This window comes from Canis lupus, chromosome 11 (genome assembly GCF_048164855.1).
Source record: "Canis lupus baileyi chromosome 11, mCanLup2.hap1, whole genome shotgun sequence".
Lineage (NCBI taxonomy): Eukaryota > Metazoa > Chordata > Mammalia > Carnivora > Canidae > Canis > Canis lupus.
In genome coordinates, this window is record NC_132848.1 from 49054692 (window position 1) to 49080233 (window position 25542).

At 38.2% G+C, this 25542-nt stretch overlaps 1 protein-coding gene across 1 annotated transcript in view; it reads right to left on the reverse strand.

Annotated features, from left to right (window-relative positions):
* Positions 1-3572: 3572 nt before the first annotated feature.
* Positions 3573-25542, reverse strand: part of LRPPRC (leucine rich pentatricopeptide repeat containing) — a 112060-nt gene continuing 90090 nt past the window's right edge. The window contains exons 31-38 of the mRNA XM_072768199.1: positions 19319-19407; positions 15452-15656; positions 12847-12986; positions 12600-12715; positions 10049-10123; positions 8062-8146; positions 5952-6094; positions 3573-3730 (exon numbers count right to left, since the gene is read on the reverse strand). Of these exons, the coding sequence (XP_072624300.1) occupies positions 3674-3730; positions 5952-6094; positions 8062-8146; positions 10049-10123; positions 12600-12715; positions 12847-12986; positions 15452-15656; positions 19319-19407 (910 nt within the window). The 3' untranslated portion in view covers positions 3573-3673. The remainder of the gene's footprint in view (positions 3731-5951; positions 6095-8061; positions 8147-10048; positions 10124-12599; positions 12716-12846; positions 12987-15451; positions 15657-19318; positions 19408-25542) is intronic.

A 25542-nucleotide genomic window follows, 5' to 3' on the forward strand; every position in this document is an offset into this window, starting at 1 on the left:
ATGGCGTGGAAAGCAGGACAGGCGCTGTGTTCATTGCTTCATTCGATGACGTACAACCAGGTGCCGACCAGTGCCTGGTTCTAACTAGTGTGTCTGCAGAGCACTAGTAGAGCTCACAGTCTAGGGGAGGAAACGACAAAAGCCAAGTAAATAATGAAGAGAATTTCAGCAAATGCATGCCTGGAGCAGGGTTGGTGAACATACTACTTTCAAGAGATCTCTGCAAACGTGGATCCCAGCAGCCAGCCAATGTGCAAACAGACGTGCAGGGGCAGTAAGTATGAAGTCGGTTCAGTGTTTTTGCTCTGCCTGAACCAGATGTTTTCTTTTCTTCGTGCAAAAAAGAAAAAAGATAAGTGCTTATTTTGAATTTGCAGATGCAGCCATTTCCTTTATTTGTACTAAGGCTGCATAATGTGGGCTTTGTAAAGTCCATGGGTCTGAAAGCAGGATACATTTCTAATGGAAACAGCAAAGTGATAAATTACCATGATTGTGTACCCCCTGCAGCTATTAGCTAGACCATACTTCAGGAATGTTGCTTGCACTTTATAGAAACTCTACAAATACTGGTTTGTCGAAAGACAAATATTAAATGAAAATTGTGCTCAAACACAAGAAAAAGTGTGTAGAGTACCCACTGCAGACTTGAGGAATAAATTGTACAGGGAAGAACAATTTGCAACACAAAGCTTACTTAGTAATTTACTGGAATTCACAAATTTGGCATTTATGCTAAGCACTGTGTGTTTGAGTAAATGGAGGAAAATCATCGTACAGTGTAAAGCTGTCCAGCCTGGGAACATTTGTTTTAATGTAAAACCTTGCTTTGTCTTTAAAGCAGAAATATCCTAACAGTTTAGAGATTCAAATTCGAATTTTAACTGGATTTTTAACTGAATGTAAGATTTAACTGGATTGAGTTTTTTTTGGGAAGTCGGGAGTCCTAGCCATGTGCTAGATCACTGTGATTCTGATCATTGTGGGTAAAGTAACTTCTGTAAGCCCAAAGTTTCTCATCGTGAACGTGAGGTAAGAGGGGTGCCCAATGCACGGTAGTGGGTGCCCATGGTTGGCACCAAAGAGCAGATGGGACTTGACAACAGTACACTGGCGGCCTGCGGCTACGGCTGTGCAAAGTCTGGAGCTATAGACCCAACATAGGGAACCAGGCCTTGGGAGTTCACAAGCTGCATGATACTTGCTCTTTTAAATGGCTGCAGGAGTCCTGGAGAGACAACTAATACACTAGGTGGGGAGAAGGGCAGAGAAGCTGCAGTAAACACGCCAGAGAAAGGGACAGCAGGTTAATAATGCATGAGGGGTGAAGTGTGCCCGGGACCATTCTGTGTAGCAGTCCCAGACACCTGTGTAGCTGTGGAAATGTTCCTTCTGACAATACAGATAAAAACCCCTTCATGTTCAGTGTCCATTTACCATATATCCACCCCTACTATTAATTCTTGCTAACCTTGTACCCTCAAATATTTACTTGTCCTTACAACAGAGAAGCTGTGATATTATTATTGGTTCTCTACACACAAACTGTATACCATTTAGCAAAGAAATTCTGGCTGCGACAGACTACCAATTTTTAGTTTAAAATTTTAAGACTAAAAAAAATTTTTAAGGCTAAATTCCTTGAAATGATAAAAGTGATTATGCTAAAAATCTGATAAGATTAAAATGAAGAAGCTCACAAGTTTTTGGAGTATAATTTATTCAAAGCATTTCACATTAAAATTACATTAGGTTCAAATACACGAACATACAATTACATATAAAACATTTTATACTTCCCAGGTTTACTATGACATTTAATTTTTAGAGTTAGCTGTGTGCTTAGTCTAAAATGTATTGAGTGCTATAATTGTATGTGCTCTCTATTTCTATTTGTTTCAATTTTTCTATTAGATATTTAGAAAGCATTTCTTAGCCCACCTGGTATATCCAATCATACTTTAAATATTTAAATTCAAAAGGGGAAGCCATAAGTGCTGTTTAGAAGGCTAGATGAGGGATTTGTACCTATTCCCCTGCACTGCCTTGCATTTTACCAGTCAATATTCAAGGATGGCTTAGAGTCACTTCATGCAATAAGACTGTACCCTCAGTCTCTGGCCCAGACAATACTGGGAAGTCCAGTGTATGCCCCAAGGTTATGCCTCATCTGAGAGACCTATTTGAATGAATGTCAATAAAATGTTGCTTCACTAACTTATGGTTAGCGTAACTGCAAAACATAAGGCCTGCTGCAGCAGAATCACTAATGGCGTGAGGCTCATGGCCAGTCGGGCAATATAGGTATAGCCATAACAGGTACAGGTCCCACACCTGGGGAGCAAACAAAGGAGAGTCCTCTAGGCTAGGCCTTGGCATCGGCCAAAGCCTCTGTACCCTTTGGTCTAACTCCACAAAACAGAGATGAAGGAAAGCACAGCCAATGCCATGATGACATTTCCTTCTTGGCTTCCCTCCATCAACCCCTCCCTTTTCATGGCATCTACAGGCTCTAGATGAAGGACAGCTGGGTCCATAACTCAGGTAAGCAGGACAACCAGCATGAGGCCAGGTCTTCCTTCAAGGCAAGGTCTCCCCTCATGTAAGTAGTGGGAACCACTGACTTCAAGTGGATAAGGAATATACCAAAATGAGGATAACCTCAAATAAAACATTTTCAACATTTTTGATAATAGATTACCTAATCCCCAAATAGGTCACTGTTACATATTAAGAAATATTTGTAATGGTAAACTGTTTCACAACCCAGCATGAATTCTTTTATAGTAACTACTGACTGTAGATACTGACAGACATGAAAGTCTGATAACTGATAAACCTGAATATAAACCACAATGTCCTTCATATATAAAATCACATATTCAAAGGATGAGTATGAAGTAAGAAAGCCTGGTGTACTTGTGTTGGCAAACGTGAAACCAAGCCAAGAGGAAATGCACTGCTCTGCTCCATGATCAAAGTCATGGCTAGGGCTCAGTGTTAGAGATGGCTATGAACAGAGCCTTTCAGAAGCCTCCATGGTAGAAGGGAAAAGCACAGTGGGGAACATCTAGGCGCTGGCAAATAGCACCCTGACCAAAGGCAAGGGACAGTCTCTAAGTTTCCATTTCTCATTGGAAGATGAGTGCTAGATGTGATGACTTATAATATAACATGCCTGCTGGTGCCAAAAATTTACAAAACTGGAAGATTATGTAGGGTTTCACACATGAAGTGAATTCCTATTATGGAACAGTAAAGCCTTAGAAAGCTCACTATCATTTTGTCTAGCTCCAAAATTTTCAGATAAACAATATTAGCAAGCAAATCTTCAATAAAGCAGTAACATTTTTATGAAAATAATGAACAAAACAGAGCAGGGAACCTGAAGAGTCACTAGGAGAAGAACCCTGAAAACTGACAGCTTCAAACATCAGAAGCCGCAAAGAAAATGCCACAGATTTAAGTTGTAGGCAAACCCCAAGAAAGTCTAGTGACTACATGCATACCTGCACACAGTATTGTCAATAAAGTGTTGAACATATACATTACGAATAAAAAAATACACAAAGTAACTTTTCAGTTATTTATTGTCCTCTCAAATATACTTAAAAAATAACATTTTAGACACTGAGTCACAAATACACAGGAAATAAAGTACTGCCTACTTGTTTCACAAAGGGTCTTCCCTTGAATCCCTTAGCTGCTTTCTATAAAATTTGAAGGTTTCCTGTTAAGGAGACAAAAAGGGAGGGAAGTTACAGGAGTAGTTGTCAGTGAGAACTGATGGCACAAAACTCAAAAGTCATAAAAAACCAAACCAGGGATCCCTGGGTGGCTCAGCGGTTTAGTGCCTGCCTTTGGCCCAGGGCGTGATCCTGGAGACCCAGGATCAAGTCCCACATCAGGCTCCCTGCATGGAGCCTGCTTCTCCCTCTGCCTGTGTCTCTGCCTCTCAATCTCAATCTCTCTCTCTTTCTCTCTCATGAATAAATAAAATCTTAAAAAAAAAACAAAAAAAACAAAAAAAAAAACCAAACCAAACCCTCAAAAGTCATAAAGTGCTACAAACTGATAGCAAAGACCACCGGGCCCATGGCAACCGCTATCCCCTCAAGCCTCAGCACTCCTTTCTGCTCACGGAATCACTAGCTGAAGGGCCCAAGTCCAGAGTTAAAGCTAGCACTGAGAGCCTCCACTGTGTGCACACATGTGATGTGTGTGCAGCCTTTAAGCCTGACTACGGAAGGTTCAAATAAACATGAGTACTGACTTGCAGCTTAATGATACAATAAAAAAAAATTCTGCATGTATGATTTCTCTCTCTTTTTAAAAAGATTTTATTTATTTGAGACAGAGAAAGAGTGGTCGTGAGACAGCATGAGCAGGGTGAGGGGCAGAGGAAAAAGCAGACACCCCGCTGAGCAAGGAGCCCTATGTGGGCTGATCTCAGGACTCCACGATTATGACCTGAGCTGAAATCAGCTTAATGGGCTGAGCCATCTAGGCGCCCCACATGTATGATTTCTCTTATTAACATAGAATAAAACAACACAAAATGTCCTGGGCAACTGATTAAAAATGGGCTGAGAACCTGATGGTCCAGATGGTAAACAGACACATGAAAAGGGGGCTCAACGCCACTTATCACCACAGAAATGCAAATCAAAACCACAATGAGCACCTCATACTTGTCGATATGAAAGACAAGAAATAAAAAGTGCTGGTGAGGATGTGGAGAAAAGGGCAGCTCATGCACTGTCGGTGGGAATGTAAAGTGGTGTAGCCACCATAGAAAACAGTATGGAGATTCCTCAGAAAACTAAAAATGGAAATACCATTTGATCCAGGAAGTGCACTACTCAATATTAATCAAAAGAAATCAAAACCAATTTGAAAAGATATGCAACCTCATGTTCACTATTCACTGATTATTTACAGTAGTCCAGCCCATGGAGATAATGCAAGTAAGTGTCCATCAATGGATGGGTGGATAAGGAAAAGGTGATATATGAATATATGATACACACATATATGAGATATATATGAACATTATTCAGTCATAAAAAAGAAAAATTGTGCCATTTGCAACAACATGGATGGACCTTGAGAGCATTAAGCTAAATGGAATAAATCAGAAAGAAAAGATAAATACCATATAATCTCACTTATGTGGAATCTAAAAAACAAAAACAAAAAATCAAAAAACAAACAAAAAACCCCAAGCTCATGGGTATAGAGAACAGACTGGTGGTTGCCTCAGGTGGGCAGAAGGGGTGAAAGGGAGTCAAAATGTACAAATTTCCAGTTATAAAACGATCACGCCATAGGGAGGTAACATCCAGCACAGTGACTCTACTTAATACTGTATTGAATATTGGAAAGTAGCTAGGAGAGTGGATCTTCAACGTTCTCATTACAAGAAAAAAATTCCGAACTGTGTGGTGATGGATGTTAATGGATTTACTGTGGTGATCCTTTTACTATATACACATATATGGAATCATTACATTACATACTTGAAACTATTATGTCAATTCTACCTAAAAAAAAAAAAAAAAAATCCTAGATTAAGAAATAACCAACTTGCTTGAAATGAACAAGTAATTCACAGGGAGACAATGTGCTTGGCTATTGAAATACAGGCCATTAAATCCTATTTCAAAGTTGAAATGATGAGAGAATTGCCCCAAGGACATTTGATAAATCCATACCTATAGTTGAAGGTCTGAAATTGACCTTCTATTTCAAACCTCAGCCCCAGAGGGCTATGTTCTCCCACAGCCAAACCCGCAGCATGACTGCTCAGTTCCTGAAGCCTTCCTCCGAGGCTTCTTCACAGAGATCTAATCCGTATGCAATTAAGTATTCAACTTACTTTTTCTACACATTAATACAGAGCATACATAAATCTCTAGAGGTATTCCCCCCCTTAATTAAGGAATACTCACAGGGGGTTCGGTGAAGGGGACAGGCTCTCCAGCATTCTTCAGCAAAACTGCATAACGCTTTAGTAACAGATCATTCAATTTTATATTCCTTGCAATCAGATTTTCATATAGCACTTTAGCAGATACAGCATCCTTGTCTAAGACTGGAAGAAAGATATCATTAATCACAGATGAAGACAATCTACCTTCCTCTTTTCCCAACAACACTTAGCCACTCAGGGATTCCTGAACCCCTTTATCCCAAGGCAAAAGAATACTTAACTAGTTTCAACAAAAACGCCACATTCAGAGTCCACAGGTCCCTCACTCCTCCCCACACCTCTCATTCAGCATCATTCAGGATGAAAGAGAAGAGGACAAATAAGGCTATTAAAAGACCCATGACAGTTAAAGTGACTACAAACCAAAGTCCTCAATCACGAAGTAAACACACACCACGCAACCTGCTTCTGCTTAAAACCACACTTGAAATCAAGCTAACTCAAGGACTATTGTGGTGAGGGTTGTGTAAATTACGGGGAAGTCTAATCTACATCAAGATGAAGATCATCAGGGGGATCCCTGGTTGGCTCAGCGGTTTAGCACCTGCCTCTGGCCCAGGGCATGATCCTGGAGTCCTGGGATCAAGTCCTGCATCAGGCTCCCTGCATGGAGCCTGCTTCTCCCTCTGCCTGTATCTCTGCCTCTGTGTATCTCATCAATAAATAAATAAAATCGTAAAAAAAAAAAAAAAAAAAAAGAAGATCATCAGCTAAACACCACCAAAAAGACTGGCAATACATTCTCCTATTGTAAAATAAGTATCTCCCCAAAGGGAGTGAGCATGGATAACTCATCAACTGTCAGATCTCTGCAGTTTGGATGAAGTCAATTTCCGCTCTACAGGAAAACTGGTCCCCACAGGGGCCAAAGCCCTTGTTTGCCACTGTCAAGGGCTCACCTCAAGCTCTACTATTGTCCAGGAAGCTACTCAGAAAACTCTCCCATGTGGCCTGTTACTACCTTCATGGTCTCCCGGCTCCTCCCCATCCCAATTCCCGAGTGACATTACATAATTTAGTGGCAGTTTTATGCTGTTTGACACTATTTCCTGGTAGTAATTATTTAACATCTCCCAACCCCCCTAGTGGAACTTTGAGAAGTTTTATGATTTTTTAAAAAGATTTTATTTATTTATTTGAGAAGGAGCACATGAAAGAGGGAACACAGGCGGGGAGTGGTGGGTTGGGAGGAGTAGATTCCGCACTGAGCAGGGAGCCTGATGGAGGGTTTGATCTTAGGATCCCAGGATCACGACCTGAGTCTAAGGCAGATGCTTAACCCATTGAGCCACCCAGGCACCATAAGAAGTTTTAGGATTACTGCCTCTGTTTTGAAATATATCATGGTCCCCTCGTAAGGGTGGAAAACAGAGAACCAATTTACTAATTCTGATTGCAGTTTATTGTTCTGACAACAGTAAAATCAATAAAGTAATTCTTTAATTGCCCCTTGCCTCACATGAGCAGATCAGTGGGTGGCAGATGGACAGGTGATCATAACTAGAGAGGAAATGCTTACACTTATCTTGATTACTGAGAAGACTTTAGCCTGGTTCCCTTTCATGTGTGATGAGCTGGCAATCATCTGCTTAGAAGACTGGAATTTCAACTGTGATTTAAAGTAAAATCTTGGGGCCCATTTTTTAATTAAGGGATCTGTTATTTCACAAGTATAGGCAGGTGGGGAGGGTACCAAAGGAACAAGACAAGTCACGTGATAGTCTCAAATATGTATCTATTTCATGTTGTTTCAGGTGGCCTTGGGGAGACTAGACTGCTTCCGGGTGTATTCACCCAAGGGGACTTCCAGGGCTTTCTGGGAGTCTGGGATCCTATTCAACATAGCTGGGCCCAGCCAAGGATGCTCAGTGAATACTCTTATGTTAATTCTATGAATAATTACATATTTTTTCTTGTAGTTTTAAAACATATTCTAAAGCTAAATCAATTATTTATATCATAGTTACCTGATATTTAGGATTACGGTCTTTGAGCTAAAGACTAACTTAGTTGACTATACAACAAATATCTAAATCACTTAAATAACAAAGTCAGATTAAACTTATTACCACAGCTTTTCATGGCAGAAGTGTATACTTCTTCCTTTTCAACTAATTCAGGAATCAATTCTAACAAAGACTTCAGAGTGGATGCCTAGAAAATTAAATATAGGAAATGTTACCACAACTTGAAAGAAGAGTGAAATAAAACACTGATATATGGACATTATATCAGAAAATCTTCACAATTACAACACAACTGTCTATTCAATTCATTACCTTTTCCCCCTTCTGTATATCTTAGTATTTATTGTTGATTTAATAATTTACAGCCAAAACAAACAAGCATTTTTCAAAAGTTAATGAAATTCTATTCACATGTCTATGAATAATTTTCTAAAATATCATAAAGATTGCTTCTTTTGTCAACTGGTAACCTTCCCAAGAAGTTATAAAATCCCAAAGGGTACAAAGATATATTAACTGTATCTTAAGGTGCCAAGATTTTTAAATAAAATGAAGAATTTGATTAAACATTCTGAAGTTTTCCCTGCTTTGTATATAAACAGAGCCATTTCCAGATCTCAGTGGAATGTTTACTTGAGTACTTTCAGAGGTTATCTGGACTAACCTATGGGTTTAGTTCCTACAGTGAATACATACCTGCCACACCCTAGTGATAACCAAACACGTTCTGATATTGCTCCATAAATCAAGGATGGATTTCTATACCTTTATGCCACGTTCTCAGCTCACAAAAGAAACTATATCTTATTTATCCTACTGTCAAATAGCTAGACAATATAACTGGAATTTTAAAAAATTCTAATTCACTCATTACACATTTATTCAATCTATATAACTGGATCTGAATCCTTCCAGGACTTCCTGCAATTTAGTCTCCTGAGAGGAATGCTCTGAGCAAATATATTACTGGACACTTCCTGTCCATCTTCCAAGCAAGGCAGTAGGTACTTGGCATATGGGCACAGACATGTAGAGTGCCAAGTGCTTTTTGGATGTCTCATACTTTTTAATCACAAATTTAAAAAATAGTCTCTTTGAAAGGAAAAAGAAAAGGCAACTAAATATTTTTGAAAAGCTATTTGCTATAAATAAATATAAGAGATAAAAAGTGCAATTAGGTACATTTTAAAAACAGAAAAAACAGTGTGTTAGTGTGGGGGAAATTAAGGAGAAGCGGACCTCTCAGACTGGAAACCTAAATGTTTTGCATAAAACATTACAATTGGCCCTCAGTTTGAAACTTTATATGTGCCCCAAAAACCTAAGAATGAGGTTTGCTATGCTCAATGATAAAATCATATCTACAAAAATTTTTTTGGAGATACGATTTTGTTTTTTTTTTAACATCAAAAATAGTACTTGGTTCTGTTTACACACACACTTTTCGTGTAAATAAGGTAACTATACAACTAGAGAACATTAATTTGTGGCAAATGCTAGTTTCAAAGCCAAATGGCTCATCTACCTGATGGTTTGGACCTGAGAAATTGGCCAGAAGTAGACAACAGCATGGAGACACTCTGCAGTGAAGTATCTTTCTCCTCAAGTGCTTCCCCACTATTAAATGGACCAAATGACCTAAGCAATAGGATATTTCTCTTCCATTTCTAAGGGCAACTTTCTTACTTTCTTTTTATTTTTTTTTAAAGATATCTATCTATTTATTTAAAGTTATCTCCATCCTCAATGTGGGGCTCAAACTCACAACCCCAAGATGGGGTCCCATGCTCCACCTACTGAGCCAGCCAGGCACCCGTTAAGGGTCCTGTCTTAGGGCTCCTTCCACACAACTACATGAACAGGGAATTCACTGCGTGAACTTGGTTTGCATTTCCAGTAAAACAAAGGAGCCAGAACGGACTCTCTATCAACATCTAAAAAAGTGAAGTAGAGATAAGCAAAATCTTCAGTGTCTACAGTGATTTTAGGTAAGGTACTGACCGACCCAGAGCTCTTATGTGAAACTCAGCACCCTGAATTAAGGCTGGCTTCTAGCATCCCACATCTGTCAGCAAGTCAAGCACAGTACCTTTCCTGGTCTCTGAGAGTTCCTGATACAGAACACCAAGAAGATTGAAGTTTGTTCAGCAATCGCACCACATCTCTAAAAATCGAAACATCATTTGGTAAGTGAAGGTTTTTGATAAACAAGTAGACCAAGGTGAATATTTCCAATTAACAAAGTTCACAATAATATAGTAATGTATCATTACCAATGGGAAGGCCTAATCGTCAACCAATTTTTGTACGGCAAGAAAACAGAAAACAAATGCGAGCTACGCTGAGCTTTCGTGAATATGCTGCCCTTGGCGCTGCGAGTATAAAGTTTGTTTAAAAAGAAAAGGGAAAAATTAAACTAATGCTTCAACAACCGCAGAATAAGGTTTAGGACTGCAAAGAAAGAGGAAAAAAAGAAGCACTATTCCTCTCCAATTATTCTGCCAAGCATTCACAAGTGAGCTAGGGATCATAAGGTTAATTATACATTTAATAAGGTGTCAGGGAGATAACTGCTCGTTTCTTTATAAAAATTAAAATGTACAAAGCAAGTTCTCTTTAAAGTATAATTACCTACACTTATGCATACAAAAGGACTGATTTCAATCTCTCTATTTTATAAAAGGCTTTCATTGCAACAGACAGCCAGCGCTTGAGAAAGAGACAAAAGTTAAACTCAAAAAAAAAGTTTATGTGACAGACCAGATAAATCAAGTGTCTATCCAATCTTAGATGCTATAGTGAAATCAAATATGGCAAGACAATATTTTAGTTTACACTCATCACAGATGTCATTCTTTTAAGTTTCTAAAAGCACATTGCTCTTTCAAAGCTTTAAAACATTGTCAATACTAAAACGAATAGTATAAAAAGAACTTTTGGGGACACACAGAACATTTACATTATAAACTGATGTTTTCGACATCTGTGAATAAAGTATTCTTCACTGCAGCAAGAATAATCTTTGACTGTTTGACAAGCAGGTAAAGGATGGGTAAAGGGTTTATCATCTGAAGCCTCCATCTACTGAAGGGATGACAACGAAAAAACTGTGGTTGCTGCATCAACGCACAGCTGTCACCAAGAGCCCTAGACAGGCCGCTGTGTGAGTGCAGCTTAGAGGGCACGGGCAGCAGCCCTGCCTCCTCCCAGCTAAGGCTGCCGTCAGCACGCACTCTAGGAAGAGCCTGGACAATGTTGGCTCAGGACAGGCTGGCAGATGAAACAGCAAGTGCCACTTCATAAAGAACTATCAAAATAGTGTGTTAAAATGGAACGAAGACTCTGACATGTGTAAGCAGAGATGCACACCCCCTAGTAGGTACACTTAGATATGTGTACACACAAAGATAAAGCCTCAGTTTATTCCTTTTAGATGGAACTTTTAACACTAAAAGCAGTAAGGTAAGACAATGAAAGAATTCCTGAAATTCCTTACCTACAAGAACTGCCTTTTCTGTTAAAAAAGAAAGGGGGGGGGGGTAGGAAAAAAAGTAACCAAACCAAACCAAACCAAACCAAAACATTCCCAATTAGCTGGAGTTTCTCTCTGTCCAGGAATAAGAAGTAAAAAAAGCCTCAGAGGCAAGTGCCAATTTCCATCTTTCACAAAACTGTTCACACAGAGAAACTTAAGAACTCCTTTTAAAAATGGCTTGGAATCTGTCAAACTAGATGAACTTCAAGGATCAAAACTAGAGCTCCAGCACAGGGGCACAGTTTCACCTTCCCCATCTACCGCTTAACGTGTTTCGCAGCTTGTAAAAATGGAACTGAATATAATACTATTTACTATCAGAGATTGGTCCCGGGCCTCAATTTGACACAGGGAGTCTACACAAACACAGCCGTTGGCGGGATCGCAGTGACTGTTTGACTGCCACCTGCTGGGAAGGGCTCCCCAGCGGTGCCTGTTTGTGTACATTGCCAGTGGCAGCTCCGATCACCCACCGTTCTGTCGGCACTTGGCACAGCTTTCTATTTAGTGCTGTTAAAATGGCATGAATACAGTTGTCTCCTTCCCTGAAGATTGCTAATTTAACTGAGAGCGCGGGCCACAGAGACCTGCATTTGTCATTTAATGTGTCTGTGACACGCAAGTGAATAGAAAGCAAATTCAACTCTTAATAAACCTTGAATAAGGCACTGCGAATGTTTGAGTATTCAAGTGAGAAGCTGTACTTGAAAAGCAAACATTTCCTACTTTTTGTTTGCAAACTGTGTTGCCATGGTGATGTACAGTCTTTAGAGTGTTGGAGAAATTAAAGTAGGAAATCAAAGGCATGGCTTTGCATTACCTATCTGTATAGAAACATTTGTTTTTACATCATTCAGCAAAACACATCTTCCTTCACTCCCCTTTAAGTCCTAGGGCATTTCTAGCCTGGACTGGCATCTTTAAAACCAGCAACCTCCACTTACAATCCAGCCCTTGTCATGCGACCTTGGTTCACAAAGAATTTAAATGTACTGGCAGCACCATGCTGTTTCCAAAACCCTACCGTGCCATACCTAGGTCTAGTAATTTCTCATAGTTCTCTCAAGTCACAAGGCCCATTGCTTCAGGTGTGGTGAGTCATTACCTGTAAGAGAGCTCTGGCATCATCCACCTTGCCTGAATCCAGAAGCTGAAGGAAAAGATCAGTGACAGGTTTGTAAACTGCAAACTGATTGGCCAGTCTCTCTGCCATGATGCTTACTGAAAAAGTAACGGGTAAGAGAAACCTTTTGTTTAAACAGTGGTATAACTCGCCCACCAACGACATTTGGTCCAGCCTCACTAGAGAGAAAATGTGCTTCTGTGTTCTTTAGCGAGAAAAGCTCACTTACTCTTTTCAAATGCTGGTTCCATCTGTTCCTCTATTATTTTTCTGAATAAGTATGACAAGCCAAAGTATTGGGGTTCCATGGTTTGACTCCCTGAAGTTAGCATATTTTCAATGTTTTCTACTGCAACATCTATGTTATTGCTGTAAGACAAAGTAAAATCAACTGTAAAAAAAAAAAAAGTATTTCCTGCAGGCAGTTTTAATATGAGAACTTACTTTGAGATTCACACATACAAATACTTTAGGAAAAAAAGGAAACATATCTATCACTAACCCAATAAAAACCACCATGTAAACTGGACTTAAAACCACCATGTAAACTGAACTCAATCACACATAGGTGGCAAAAGCAATCACTAGGTAGTTCATGCTACAATAACCGAAGTACGTGCTTATTGTAAAACAACGCTCAGGGGGTGCCTGGGTGGCTCAGTGGTAGAGCATCTGCCTTCAGGTCGTGATCCCAGGGTCCTAGGATCAGGTTCCGCACCAGGTTCCCCGAGGAAGCCTGCTTCTCCCCCTGCCTATGTCTGTGTGTGTCTGTCTCTCATGAATAAATAAAATCTTAAAACACACACACACACACACACACACACACACACACACAAAACACAGAAAACAAAAAACAATGCTCTGGAGATAAGATCAAATGACTACATATGGAAGAATCAGTGAGTGACAATAACTTAAAATAGTTTACCTTAAATATCTAATTTGATTTTGTAGCTCGTTGGGTATAAAATGAAAAGTCTTTTAAGTGCTATAACTTTGGCTTTACGATCTAACAACTACTCCCTACTGCATGGGGTGAAGATAATGCGTAATACCTCAGAATTCTTAAAGATGCTGATGATGTCTTCAAATGTCTACTTTCATGTCTATCAACCACAGCCACATCAATTTGTTTTTGTTGGATATCACACAACATTTGAAAAATAATCAATTTATACTAAAACTCTCAGAAAAAAAAAGTGTCTTTACATTTAAAAAAACAACAAAAAACAATGACATAGCCTTGTGTAACAAGTTATGATAAAAATTATCTGCATGATTATCTTTTTGGTCAAGGTACTCCTGGATCGATACTTTATAGTTATGATATGGTACTCTGCATCCAAATAATCAATTTTATGTTGGAATTCTTACCTAAATATAAAAATTCTCTAATAAAAATGAATACCCTGTTTTTTTTATAGATTTTTAAAAAATATTTTATTTACTTATTCATGAAAACACAGAGAGAGAGGCAGAGGCACAGGCAGGGGGAGAAGCAGGCTCCATGCAAGGAGCTGGAGGTGGGATTCGATCCTGTGTCTCCAGGATCAGGCCCTGGGCTGAAGGCAGTGCTAAAGCACTGAGCCACCCAGGCTGCCCGAATACCCTGTTTTAATACCTTTTTCTTATGGGTTTTAGTGAGATAATTATTTAATAGTGAATAAAAACACATTCTCCACCTCATATAAAATGATGTTTAATATGGTAACATTTTATTTATTTATTTTTTTTTTATGGTAACATTTTAAAATTCATTCAGATCTTACTTAATTTCCTTGTTCTTCTAACTTAATCACTTTTTTTCTTTTAAAGATTTATTTATTCATTCATAATAGACACACACACACACACACACACACACACACACACACACACACAGAGGCAGAGACACAGGCAGAGGGAGAAGCAGGCTCCATGCAAGGAGCTGGAGAGCCGGATGTGGAACTCGATCCCGGGACTCCAGGATCATGCTCTGAAGCCAAAGGCAGACACTCAACTGCTGAGCCACCCAAGCATCCCATCACATTTTCTTATTAAGGGAAAATTTAAAGTTCTATCTGGGGCGGGAAATGGTTTTAAAAGGGAAAAGCAAAACTTCTCCACCCAAAGAAATGGGAACAAAAAAACCCTGCAAAAACAAACTACGTTTTAATGATCACAAGGCATTAACTGTATGTGAGGTTAACTACTAAAGAACACTTAGAAGTATGAAGAGTGTCAATTCCATAATTATCCCCACGAATCTTCAACTTAAGCAATGTACTTTGCTAGCCAGGCTAATAAAAATGAAGTATTTATTTACTTCTATACAGTGGCAAGTCTCTGCAAAGAATCTAGAGATGGTGTAAGAGAATCCCCTCTAAACACCTCCCTTTTTAATGGGTGTGTGTTGACAGGAGGGGATGGGTAGGACAGTGGGGAAAACAGAAATGACTATCTTTATTTAACAAGCTTGCGTGTCCCTCTGCTTCTGCAGTGTTCTAGTTGAGTGTCACTCTCAAGTGTTGCTGACAATGAAATGAACTCATTTTTCACATCTGTATCAGTGTTTCAACAACCAGGGCCTGGCAAGTATGAATGAGAAAAGTTACCAACCATGGAAGAAAGTTTCATGGATTTACAAATTTGGTAAATGTGGTTCTAAGGTCTCATTCAAAGCTAAAACACATTTTGTAACATATAATTATTCCCTAACAGAAAACAATCAGCAACTGGCATCAATATTTCCTCTGCAGTTGATACAGTTTCTAATAGCCTAAGAATGTTTTTAAAAAGTGGTATTTGAGATAATGCTATCAGTATCCAGTAAAGGAAAAGTTGAAAATACTCACTTCTTTATTTGTGCCAAAGCAATGTTATTGATGAAAACCATATTTGAAAGTCCAATTGAATGTTCAAGTCCATTTACCATCTTCTGAATCTCCTGTATGCTTTCTACATCACCCTTCATGGCACATGCCTGAATAAGGCGGGTCACTGCTACCCTAGAAGGTATCTGCTTCAGATCCAAGGCCATTTTTAGTGTTGTTAGGGCCTCTACAATAGAAGAGCAGGTGACAGAGTTTTTCTTTTATGAATTGTACTAATGCATTTTGAAAACCAGCTTTTAAATACGAGCACCAAATGGCTACCCACAAAAAGCTATGAATAATTTATTCCAGATTACAGAAAATATTAATACTTTATGAGAAACCTAAAACAAAATAATGATTTGACTATAAAATATCAGAGAGCAGAGAATTTCTTCTTTAAATCACAGAGAAAATACAAATGTTACTGACAGAATGTGGGTTGCCTTCAGAAATAGCATTTAGTGACTAATTTCAAGAAAACTGGCATGTTCAGAAAAATAGAAATCCAAATTTTAAAAATTAAAGAGTCTCCCAAAATATTACAACTTCTACCACATTCATGCTTTCCCAGATTTTATTAGACTCACAGTTTACCTGATTATCAAAATCTTCTAATATCCCAAAGATTCTTCCTTGAAAACAATGTCTCTTTCTAGCCTAAGAGCATCGATTATGCAGCCATGGCCAAACTGGAACATTCAACTTCCACACTAACAAATTCATTTTACATGACTGAATATTTCATAGATACTTGCTAGCATTCATTTTTCAAAGAAAATAAAGATTATAAGATTCCCTTGGATAAAGCCACAGGATTTTTTTTTTGTAAGTACCTGGTTATGGATAAATATGGACTATCCTTCTGATTTATGGACTCATATGCCAGTGAAGCAAAATCATCACATTAAAGATAAGGTGGTAGACTGGAGGGAAAATGTAATATTTAGCATAACAATCACACTACTGCTACCAAGAAAAACTTCCTGGCTTTTTCAAAATTAAAGCAATATAACCTAGAAAAAAACCTAAGACTTAGGAACTATCTTCTACAGAAGAATGGGGAAAAGCTAATAATTAAACAGTCTATTTTAAAGTGCTACAGTAAAAAACATAATGCATTGAGGGTTTATTACTGAGTAAACAATTTTTAAATACTCCAATCTACAATCTAAACCAGTGATTCTCAGATGGGGAAAAGAGAAAATAGGTAGTTTACATGGCACATTCATTAAAATTTTATAAATACATATGTATATCTAGGAAACAAAAATGTTATTTATTTTATTTTAGTAATACAATCTGTACTTAAAAAGCTTGATAAAATTTTCTTAACTGGTAGTCATACAGAGATAATCAACTTAAAAAATATTATTTTAACTAAGTATTATCTGCTAGAGAAGAGTTTCTTACCATTGGATCAAAAGAATAACAAAAATATGAAAATGAAAAAAAATATGAAAATGATAGTGATGACAGTAACTAGCATAAACTGAACATTTTCTACCTTTGCCGAGCATTTACTACATACAAACACAGCTATACTCAACTTCTGAGAGAAGTACCAATTTTACAGGTGAGAAACTGAGATAGTTTAAATAATGTGCCCAAGGTCATATTGCTAGACACCAACCCAAGAATCCAACACCCTAGAGCCTGCATCTATGGTTACGTGAGAGAGAGGACTGGGACAGTTTATTATTTTACGTCTATCCTAAGGGAGCATGGGACCTTAGAACCTAAATCAAATTCCGTAACAGGACTTGCTTTCTATATAGTTTAGGACCTAAGGGGCACCCCAAATGGTACCCACCCATACTCTTCCCCTTTTCACAGTCACCTTAATTTCCTAATAATGATTATATTGCAAAGGTGCCACAAATCAGCTATTAATATTCCAGAATAGCATTTGCTTATAAAATTATATTAAGATTAAACTGGCTTTATTTTTGTTTTAGATAGGACTGAGAAAAAGAAACCTGAAAAGGATTTTATTTTATTTTAAAATTTATTTATTCATTCATGATAGACACAGAGAGAGAGAGAGAGAGAGAGAGAGAGAGAGGCAGAGACACAGGCAGAGGAAGAAGCAGGCTCCATGCCGGGAGCCTGATGCGGGACTTGATCCCGGTACTGCAGCATTGCGCCCTGGGCCAAAGGCAGGTGCTAATCCGCTGAGCCACCCAGGGAACCCCGGAGAAAGGGATTTTAAAAACTGGAAGCTCTAGTCAGCCACGGAGCAAGATAAGAAGACAGAGATTGTGCCAACACCATTCCCACCCTTGACAATGATCACGGTACTCTAACAACAGGTTAGGTGATGGCAAGGCACAGGAGGTGGTATGTGGGAGTGGAGGTGGTAATGTCATGGCTCCTGCTCTCAGCCAACTTCCAGATGTACTAAATAGCTGAGAAGAATAGATGTGAAATCACATCATAAAGTTTCTTGTAGTTTTCACAGGGCACCAAATATATAAGTGGAAGACAGTAGTCAAATTAAACAAATTCAGTTCACATTCAGTTCAAAAATTAACCCCTTGAAATTAAAAAAGTGTCATATCTTTATCTCCATGTTTACAAAAAAATAAGCTTATTTATGTGGGGAGCAAGTTTAACTTTTCAATGTTTTACAATTTTTTACATAAAATATCAACAAAAAGGGGTTTTTTAAAATAAAAAACAAAATGAAAGCTTTTGAAGTTTTAGTAACAAGCCCTGTCCAAAAGGACTCTCTAGGTGTGCTGGCCCTGCCTGGGGAAGGAGTGCTGAAATACAAACTCTGCAAAGAGAGAAATCACATACATACTCAGTCTTAATCAATTAGGAGGACATCTAAAAACCAGCACATTTAAGAATTATAGGCAACATTAAAGTTGCACAATTAGCAACTTCCTCCTCAAGGATGTGAGATTATTTTATAAACATGCAAATCAAGAATAACATCATTATTACAGACCGAGGAAGAAAGGAGGTATCCTACTGAACAGTAGAGAGCTTTTTCAATGTTGCTTAAAGATTTCCTGCGTGGGTTTTGTTATACTGGCAACACCATGATTTTAATGGTTTGACTGTACTGACTAAAATTCATATTTAAAGCCCAAGGAGAAAAGATGCTTACCTAAATTTAAGAGAGTCATCGTGTTTTCCCCTTGGGAGTTCACTCATAAGACTTCCAGATCCACAAATACCCTCCACTAAACAAACAGCCCCCTTTCCAGTCTTCCCCAAAATCATCTCTGGAGCTTTCTGGGGTTATCTTCTGAACGTTAATTGAAAAACACTAAACTCCAAACAAACACTGTATTTTATTGCTGTTGGTATTATGAACAATTGAAAAAGTATTAGATTAAGTTTAAAAAATCAATATTATAATCATTTGGTGCACAATCTCACACATTTAACACTCAATTTAACTCATTTGCTATCTCACACACAACCAACACAATATGCAAGAAACTGCTGGGAATTGTTTCAGATGCTCTAAAGTATGTTAATTTCCAAAGCAAAATGACTTGTGCTGTGAATTTTAACGCACTTGAAAGCCTGTACTTTCTCTCGTTCTGGAACACAAATTTTGCATGTCTGAAGAGCTGTGATTCATCTTAAGAAAACCCATCTTGTGTTAAATGGAATGGAAACTGGACTAAGTGGTCAAATGACAAGTACATTCATATTCAAGCTGTATTATAAATGCATGTACAGTAATTTACGTCTCTCAGCTACCACAAAAGGCTCTTGATAAGCAGGTAATTTGCTAAATGGACTCCTTTATCCAAGTATTCGAAGGGCGTTACAAGAAAAATCTGCAGAGGCATTAATGTGACGTAAAGGTCAAGCATTGTGACATACCTTTCAAATAATCCCGCCTAACTTGCGTTATGATGAGGAGGCTGTTGGCAGCATCGTTCAGTGTGAAGCCCTTGATGTGGGTCTCAGCGCTAAAAGAAGCAGACATTTAGAAAGGAATTACTGACATGCTTCTGATACGATAATAAATGGTTGAGCACCAAGGTGAAATTATAAAAACTACTGTTCGTATGTTAAAAATATTGCTGCAAAATATCGACCTGGAGACAGCTTTTGTGTTATCCTGTCAATGGTTATAGAAGGATAATTTTTTTTTGCATTCTGACAGATGACAAAGTTGGAAATGAGCAACAAAAGAAACAAAGTACAAGATTTTTTTTAAACAATCGGTTCAGATTCTTGAATGCTGACATATTAGATGATAAAATAACTGCATGCCCTGCATTGTTCTGCTGTATCCTAAGCTGGATACTTTTTCCTCTTTTCTCTACATTCACCATAATTATAAAATGTAAAACTATTCTTTCAGCAACAAAAATGAACATTTATTTTCAGCACTGTATATTTTAAATATAAACGAAAGCATATTACTAACTAACACCATATCATTTGGTTGATTAATTTTCAAATTTCTGTCATCTAGATACATACAGTTTTTAAAGGTGAGCGTACTGCAGAACTAAAACCATTGTTACATTAAAATTAAAAATTTCACACAACCACCTTGTCCCAGCCTTTAGATTTGAAACAAAATCTCCCAACTTTTTAAAGCTCAAGAGCAAAAATCGCTTTACTTCTGACTAAAACCTATGTGATTAAAAAACAACCCTCGGCTGAGATGATTTCTGTTTGCTACACTGTTTGCACATCTCCTATGATGAAATTTCGGCATCCTTAATGCCCCCAGGGTTCATCTCCCGATTAGGAAATCTCCACAGGTCACAAGGAGCAAAAGCAATTGCCACCATTTGCCTTATCAAGCTCAGTGATGATCTTGCTGCCAACAATCTCGGCCTGCCGACATGAACATCTAAGCCGACCAGATTGAGAGAAAAGCAGGGTCACTGCTAAATTATTCTCGTCAATCCCAAGAAAATCCTCCAAAGACACTGTGACGTGCCCATCCTCTCAGTCAGTCACTTCCAGCCACGGAGATTCACCCCTGCAGTCCCCGACCACAGGATTTTCTTATCCCCCCAACCAATCCTCTTAATCCCACCAAAGCACCCATTGCTCAGTTTGACTTTTTTCCTTTGTCCCATCTGTCAAAGCTCTTAAGTCAACAACTCGTGCATGAGACTATAAACTGCATAAAATAAAGGATTTACTTTCTCAATCTTTAGCATGATTAAATAAACAGAAGGCACTATTAAAATTAAGCTCACTTCTTAAGCCAACATTATTACATGTATTATACCATATTTACATGAAAATATTACCTAAATTCATTGAAAACACGCAGTAACAAAATTTCCTTTTAACTGACATCAAGTGTGAACTATCAGCCTTTCAAAAACCTCAAAACACAGAACATTTTTTTCAATAATCTCTTCCTATCTCAAGAAACTGCCTATTCAATAGAAATACAAAAGTGGGGATTAACAGGAAGTCAGAAACTCTCCCCACCTCTATTATATACTGAACATCTATATTTTACATATATACAAACTGACCATTCCAAACCAAAATATATTCCAAACTAGCCAAATGAGAAAAAAACTACAAAAAGTTACTGGCAAAGATCTCTGTGAACAAAGATCTCTCTCAAACAATAAAAGAATAAAAGAAGTTTATACTTCTGACCCATACTTCAGATCTTCCCTTTTATAAGAAAAAAAAAAACTAGTCCAGAGATGTCAAATCAAATTTCCCAGATTATGGGAACATTCCTTATCCATGATGTCCAATAAATAAGGTAGTCATTAGCCAGCCACATGTGGCAACGACTGTGATAGAGGAATGGAAATCACAATTTCCTAAAAATACAGTTTAGTGTTATCAGAGATTTAAAATAGTAATCTCCCTTTCTGCTCTTTGAATAAGCAGTTCCCCTCCCCTTGAAAGAATTCATTGTATCTAAATTTTGAAACATGGGGAAATGTAACTCTAACTAAAAATGAAACAGAGTTGGCCAATTTTTTAAAGGCTGCTGTTACTGTTACTTTTGAGGTTCCATAACTTGTAGGAAATGTTTAAATTACCTTATTGATAAAAATGAAGAACTCTCACTAGAGATCAAGTGAATGCAACACATCAGAGACAGCAAAAGGTACAGCAAAAAAAAAAAAAAAAAAGACTGCATTCTTTAGTTCATAGAGAAAACTACTGCTCTTAAGACTGAGTAAGTAGAATCATGCAAGTAAAATAACAGACTAAAATAACCCCCAAACAACAGATTGCTATCTATGAACTGACAATAACAGTACCAAAATACATGGGGGTGCTGCTACTTGCTACTGGGGCTCATCTGGTCACACCATAATACAATAAAGATGGCCATTAGAAAAAGCAACAATTCTTTTTTTACTCAGGGCACTGGTACAACTGGAAGAGATGACCTAGTTAGAAGCTTGAACTACCACTTCTGAATTTCCAGCCAAGAGTTACTTTCAAAATAACCCAAGATAAAATTTTTTTAGATTTATTTGAGAGAGACAGTGAGAGAACCCACTTGGATACACATGCTCCTGTGTGTGTGTGGGGGGGGGGGGGTACGGGTGGGGTGGTACAGAGGGAGAGGGAAAGAGAGAATCTCAAGGAGACCCTGTGTTCTGAGCACAAAGCCTGACCTGGGATTTGACCTCGTGTCCCTTAGATCATGACCTGAGCTGAAATCAAGAGTCAGAAGCTCAACAACTGAGCCACCTGGGCACCCCCAAGATAACAATTTTTCATAGTCAGATATAACATTTTTTTGGTTTCAAGGGAAAGGATTAGGTACCCTGATTAGGTACCTACAGGCACCGTAAGGCTTTGCATCTAGGATTCTCTTAGGCCCACCCAGCTAGATGTGGAAGGCAGCTGCAAAATACTCCTGAAAGGATAACATAGCTAAGACAGAAGTGCCCTCAAGAGTACTGAAAGGCTTCATGAAGATCTAGAGAAGGAGGGAAGGAAAGATCAACCTACATTTTACACATTGTACATATAGGGGAAACAGAAGGGCTGTGCTTGCAAGCATCTTCTAGATCAGTAGTTTTCACACTTGTGTGATCAAGATCCAGTCACACACAGTAAGAAAGGTTTCACACTACTTACCAGTGCACATATAAATAAAACTCACAAAACTATCTTTACCACTTGAAGCGCTTCACTATTTTCTCTTCTATTTAAACAAAATGTTGGTTCTGTCCCATTAAAGAGACGGACTATGACTCACTGTTTACAACATCAGTTTGAAAAACCACCATCAGTGAGCTATTTTCTTCTTTTTTTAAAGATTTATTTATTTATTCATGACAGAGGGGGGGGGGGGGCACAGAGACACAGGAGGAGGGAGAAGCAGGCTCCATGCCAGGAGCCCGATGTGGGACTCAATCTTGGGACTCCAGGACCGCGCCCCGGGCCAAAGGCAGGCGCCAAACCGCTGAGCCACCCAGGGATCCCAGTGAGCCATTTTCAATGAAAGGAATGCACACTGCATGAATGCTCTAGGATGAGGAAAGAAGACGGTTAAGCCTCTATTTCTAAATCTTATCCTCTGAAAAATTTCTATTTTGTGTGTTTTAAAATATACTTAACATGCACTACATTAGTACAATGCACTATTAATGGTATATGATCAAAATGTTTATGACGTGATCACTGAATCACTTGGGTGGTTAGTAAAATGCAGATTCCTGGGCCCCACACCAGATCAAATGAATCAGAACCTTTAGGATGGGCTGTGGGGGATCTTTTCATGCTACCAGAATGTGAGGTTCACCATTCTAAAACAAGCCCAATAAAAATGAAAACAAAAACAAATGATAATCTGTATTTTGGGGAAGTATTTCAGAGATTCCTGTTACCATCCTCAGGATTAAAAAATTTAAATACACTTTCCTTCTATGCTTCTGTCCCTTCACTTAATCACAGCCAGTTCTCAACATAAAATGCTCCTTTCTGTTCTCTGCCCCTGCTCCTCCCAAATCACTGTTGCTTCAGAATGCTGCTGATTACATGGGCAGTATTAGGATAGAGTTTAGGTAATAATTTTCTGAGAAAAGTAATTTTAGGAAAAACGCCCACCCCTTTCCAATGATTACAGATGATGGTATACTGTTCAATGTCAAATTTTCCAAGTGACTAATTGAGCATGTCTTGAGTATTCTAGAGATACGTAATTTAATTAGCAACTGAGTAAAAACACACAAATGAGATAAAGAATACATTAAAGACTTGAACTTTTAAAAAGTGTTAGTGAGAGTGTCGTTGACATAGGATATACCAATGATGATTCAAGACTGTGTGTGTGTGTGTGTGTGTGTGTGTGTGTATATATATATATATATATATACACACACATACATACACGGTGGGGATATGTGTGTATATATATGTGTGTGCGTGTATATATATACACACACACATATTGTACTTGTATATAGATATATCTACACACCTATATACATGTGTATGTATGTATTTCCACAGACAAGTACAGTCATATACACTTTTCAAAGTAATGAAACACAGTAAATATGACCCTATGGTACACAGCTTTAACATAACAATAGCATTAACACCAGATTTTCCAGCAAACTGCAAGAATGGCAAGCATCCATTTTCTATGCAAGCATTCTAATATTTCAAAAGTAACGTGACTTAAAAATATTGAAGGCCAAAGTCGAGCCAAGAGAGATTATTTCAGAACTTGCAATACACTAGGAAAAGGCTGACCTCTGCCACTGAAAATAAGGCTACTGACTCATCATCAGGACAGGTCTCCATTCAAGAGCAGGTCAGTGATCTGCTCCCTTCTAGACCTTTTCTGGTTAATAACTCAACTTTTCATGATAACTCCTTGGGAATAAGACAACAGAGTCCATTAACTAACACACCAGGTAAGAAAATTTTATTCTTATTCTGGTTAATTTTACTCTAATGAACTGGCAAGAGAGACAAAACCTCTACCACCACCACCCAACTTTTTAAAAAAAATCCAAAATCAAACAAAAAAACACAACAGAAGTATAAGAGAAAGGCATTTAAAATTTGAGCACCGGGATCCCTGGGTGGCGCAGCGGTTTAGCGCCTGCCTTTGGCCCAGGGCGCGATCCTGGAGACCCGGGATCGAATCCCACGTCAGGCTCCCAGTGCATGGAGCCTGCTTCTCCCTCTGCCTGTGTCTCTGCGCCTCTCTCTCTCTCTCTGTGTGTGTAACTATCATAAATAAATAAAAATTAAAAAAATAAAATAAAATAAAATAAAATAAAATAAAATAAAATTTGAGCACCTATATTTTCTCTTCTTCACTCTTATGTCCTTTAACACCTAGAAGGGTTACATCTTTATATCTTTGGTATAAATCTTATTATCATCCACTCACCACATAGAAGAAATGAAGCTCACAGATGGGAGGTAATTTCCCCAATAGAGATTTCAAGTAAGATTGAAACCCCTACCTAAGTTCAAAGCCCTTCGGTATTTTCGTTATATCAGGCTCCTTCTACCACAAAAGGCTCACGGATGTAACTGCTGAACAAGAAACAGTATGATAAAGGGAAAACATTATTTTTCTCTATATGGGCTTCATAAATAAGTGGTGAGCTTATATTAGGGAAAGAAAATGTACTCCACTTTGCAGGGCCAGTAATTTTATTTTTTACCTTTTGTAAAAAATAAAAACAAAACCCCCATGAAATTAGAAAATCATTTCATAGGATTTTTGTGTGTGGTTGAGGATATTCAAGCAGCTGCTACTACAACAAATCATTAGGAAAATCCTAGTGATAGCTGATACTTTTTTTAAGTGACAAGTTTAATAAATGGACTCTTACAATTCTTTTATTTTTTTATTTTATTATTATTTTTTTAAATTTTTATTTATTTATGATAGTCACAGAGAGAAAGAGAGAGGCAGAGACATAGGCAGAGGGAGAAGCAGGCTCCATGCACCGGGAGCCTGACGTGGGACTCGATCCCGGGTCTCCAGGATCGTGCCCTGGGCCAAAGGCAGGCGCTAAACCGCTGTGCCACCCAGGGATCCCCTCTTTTTTTTTTTTTTTATATGGATTTTACTTATTCATGAGAGACAGAGAGAAAGTGGCAGAGACATAGGCAGA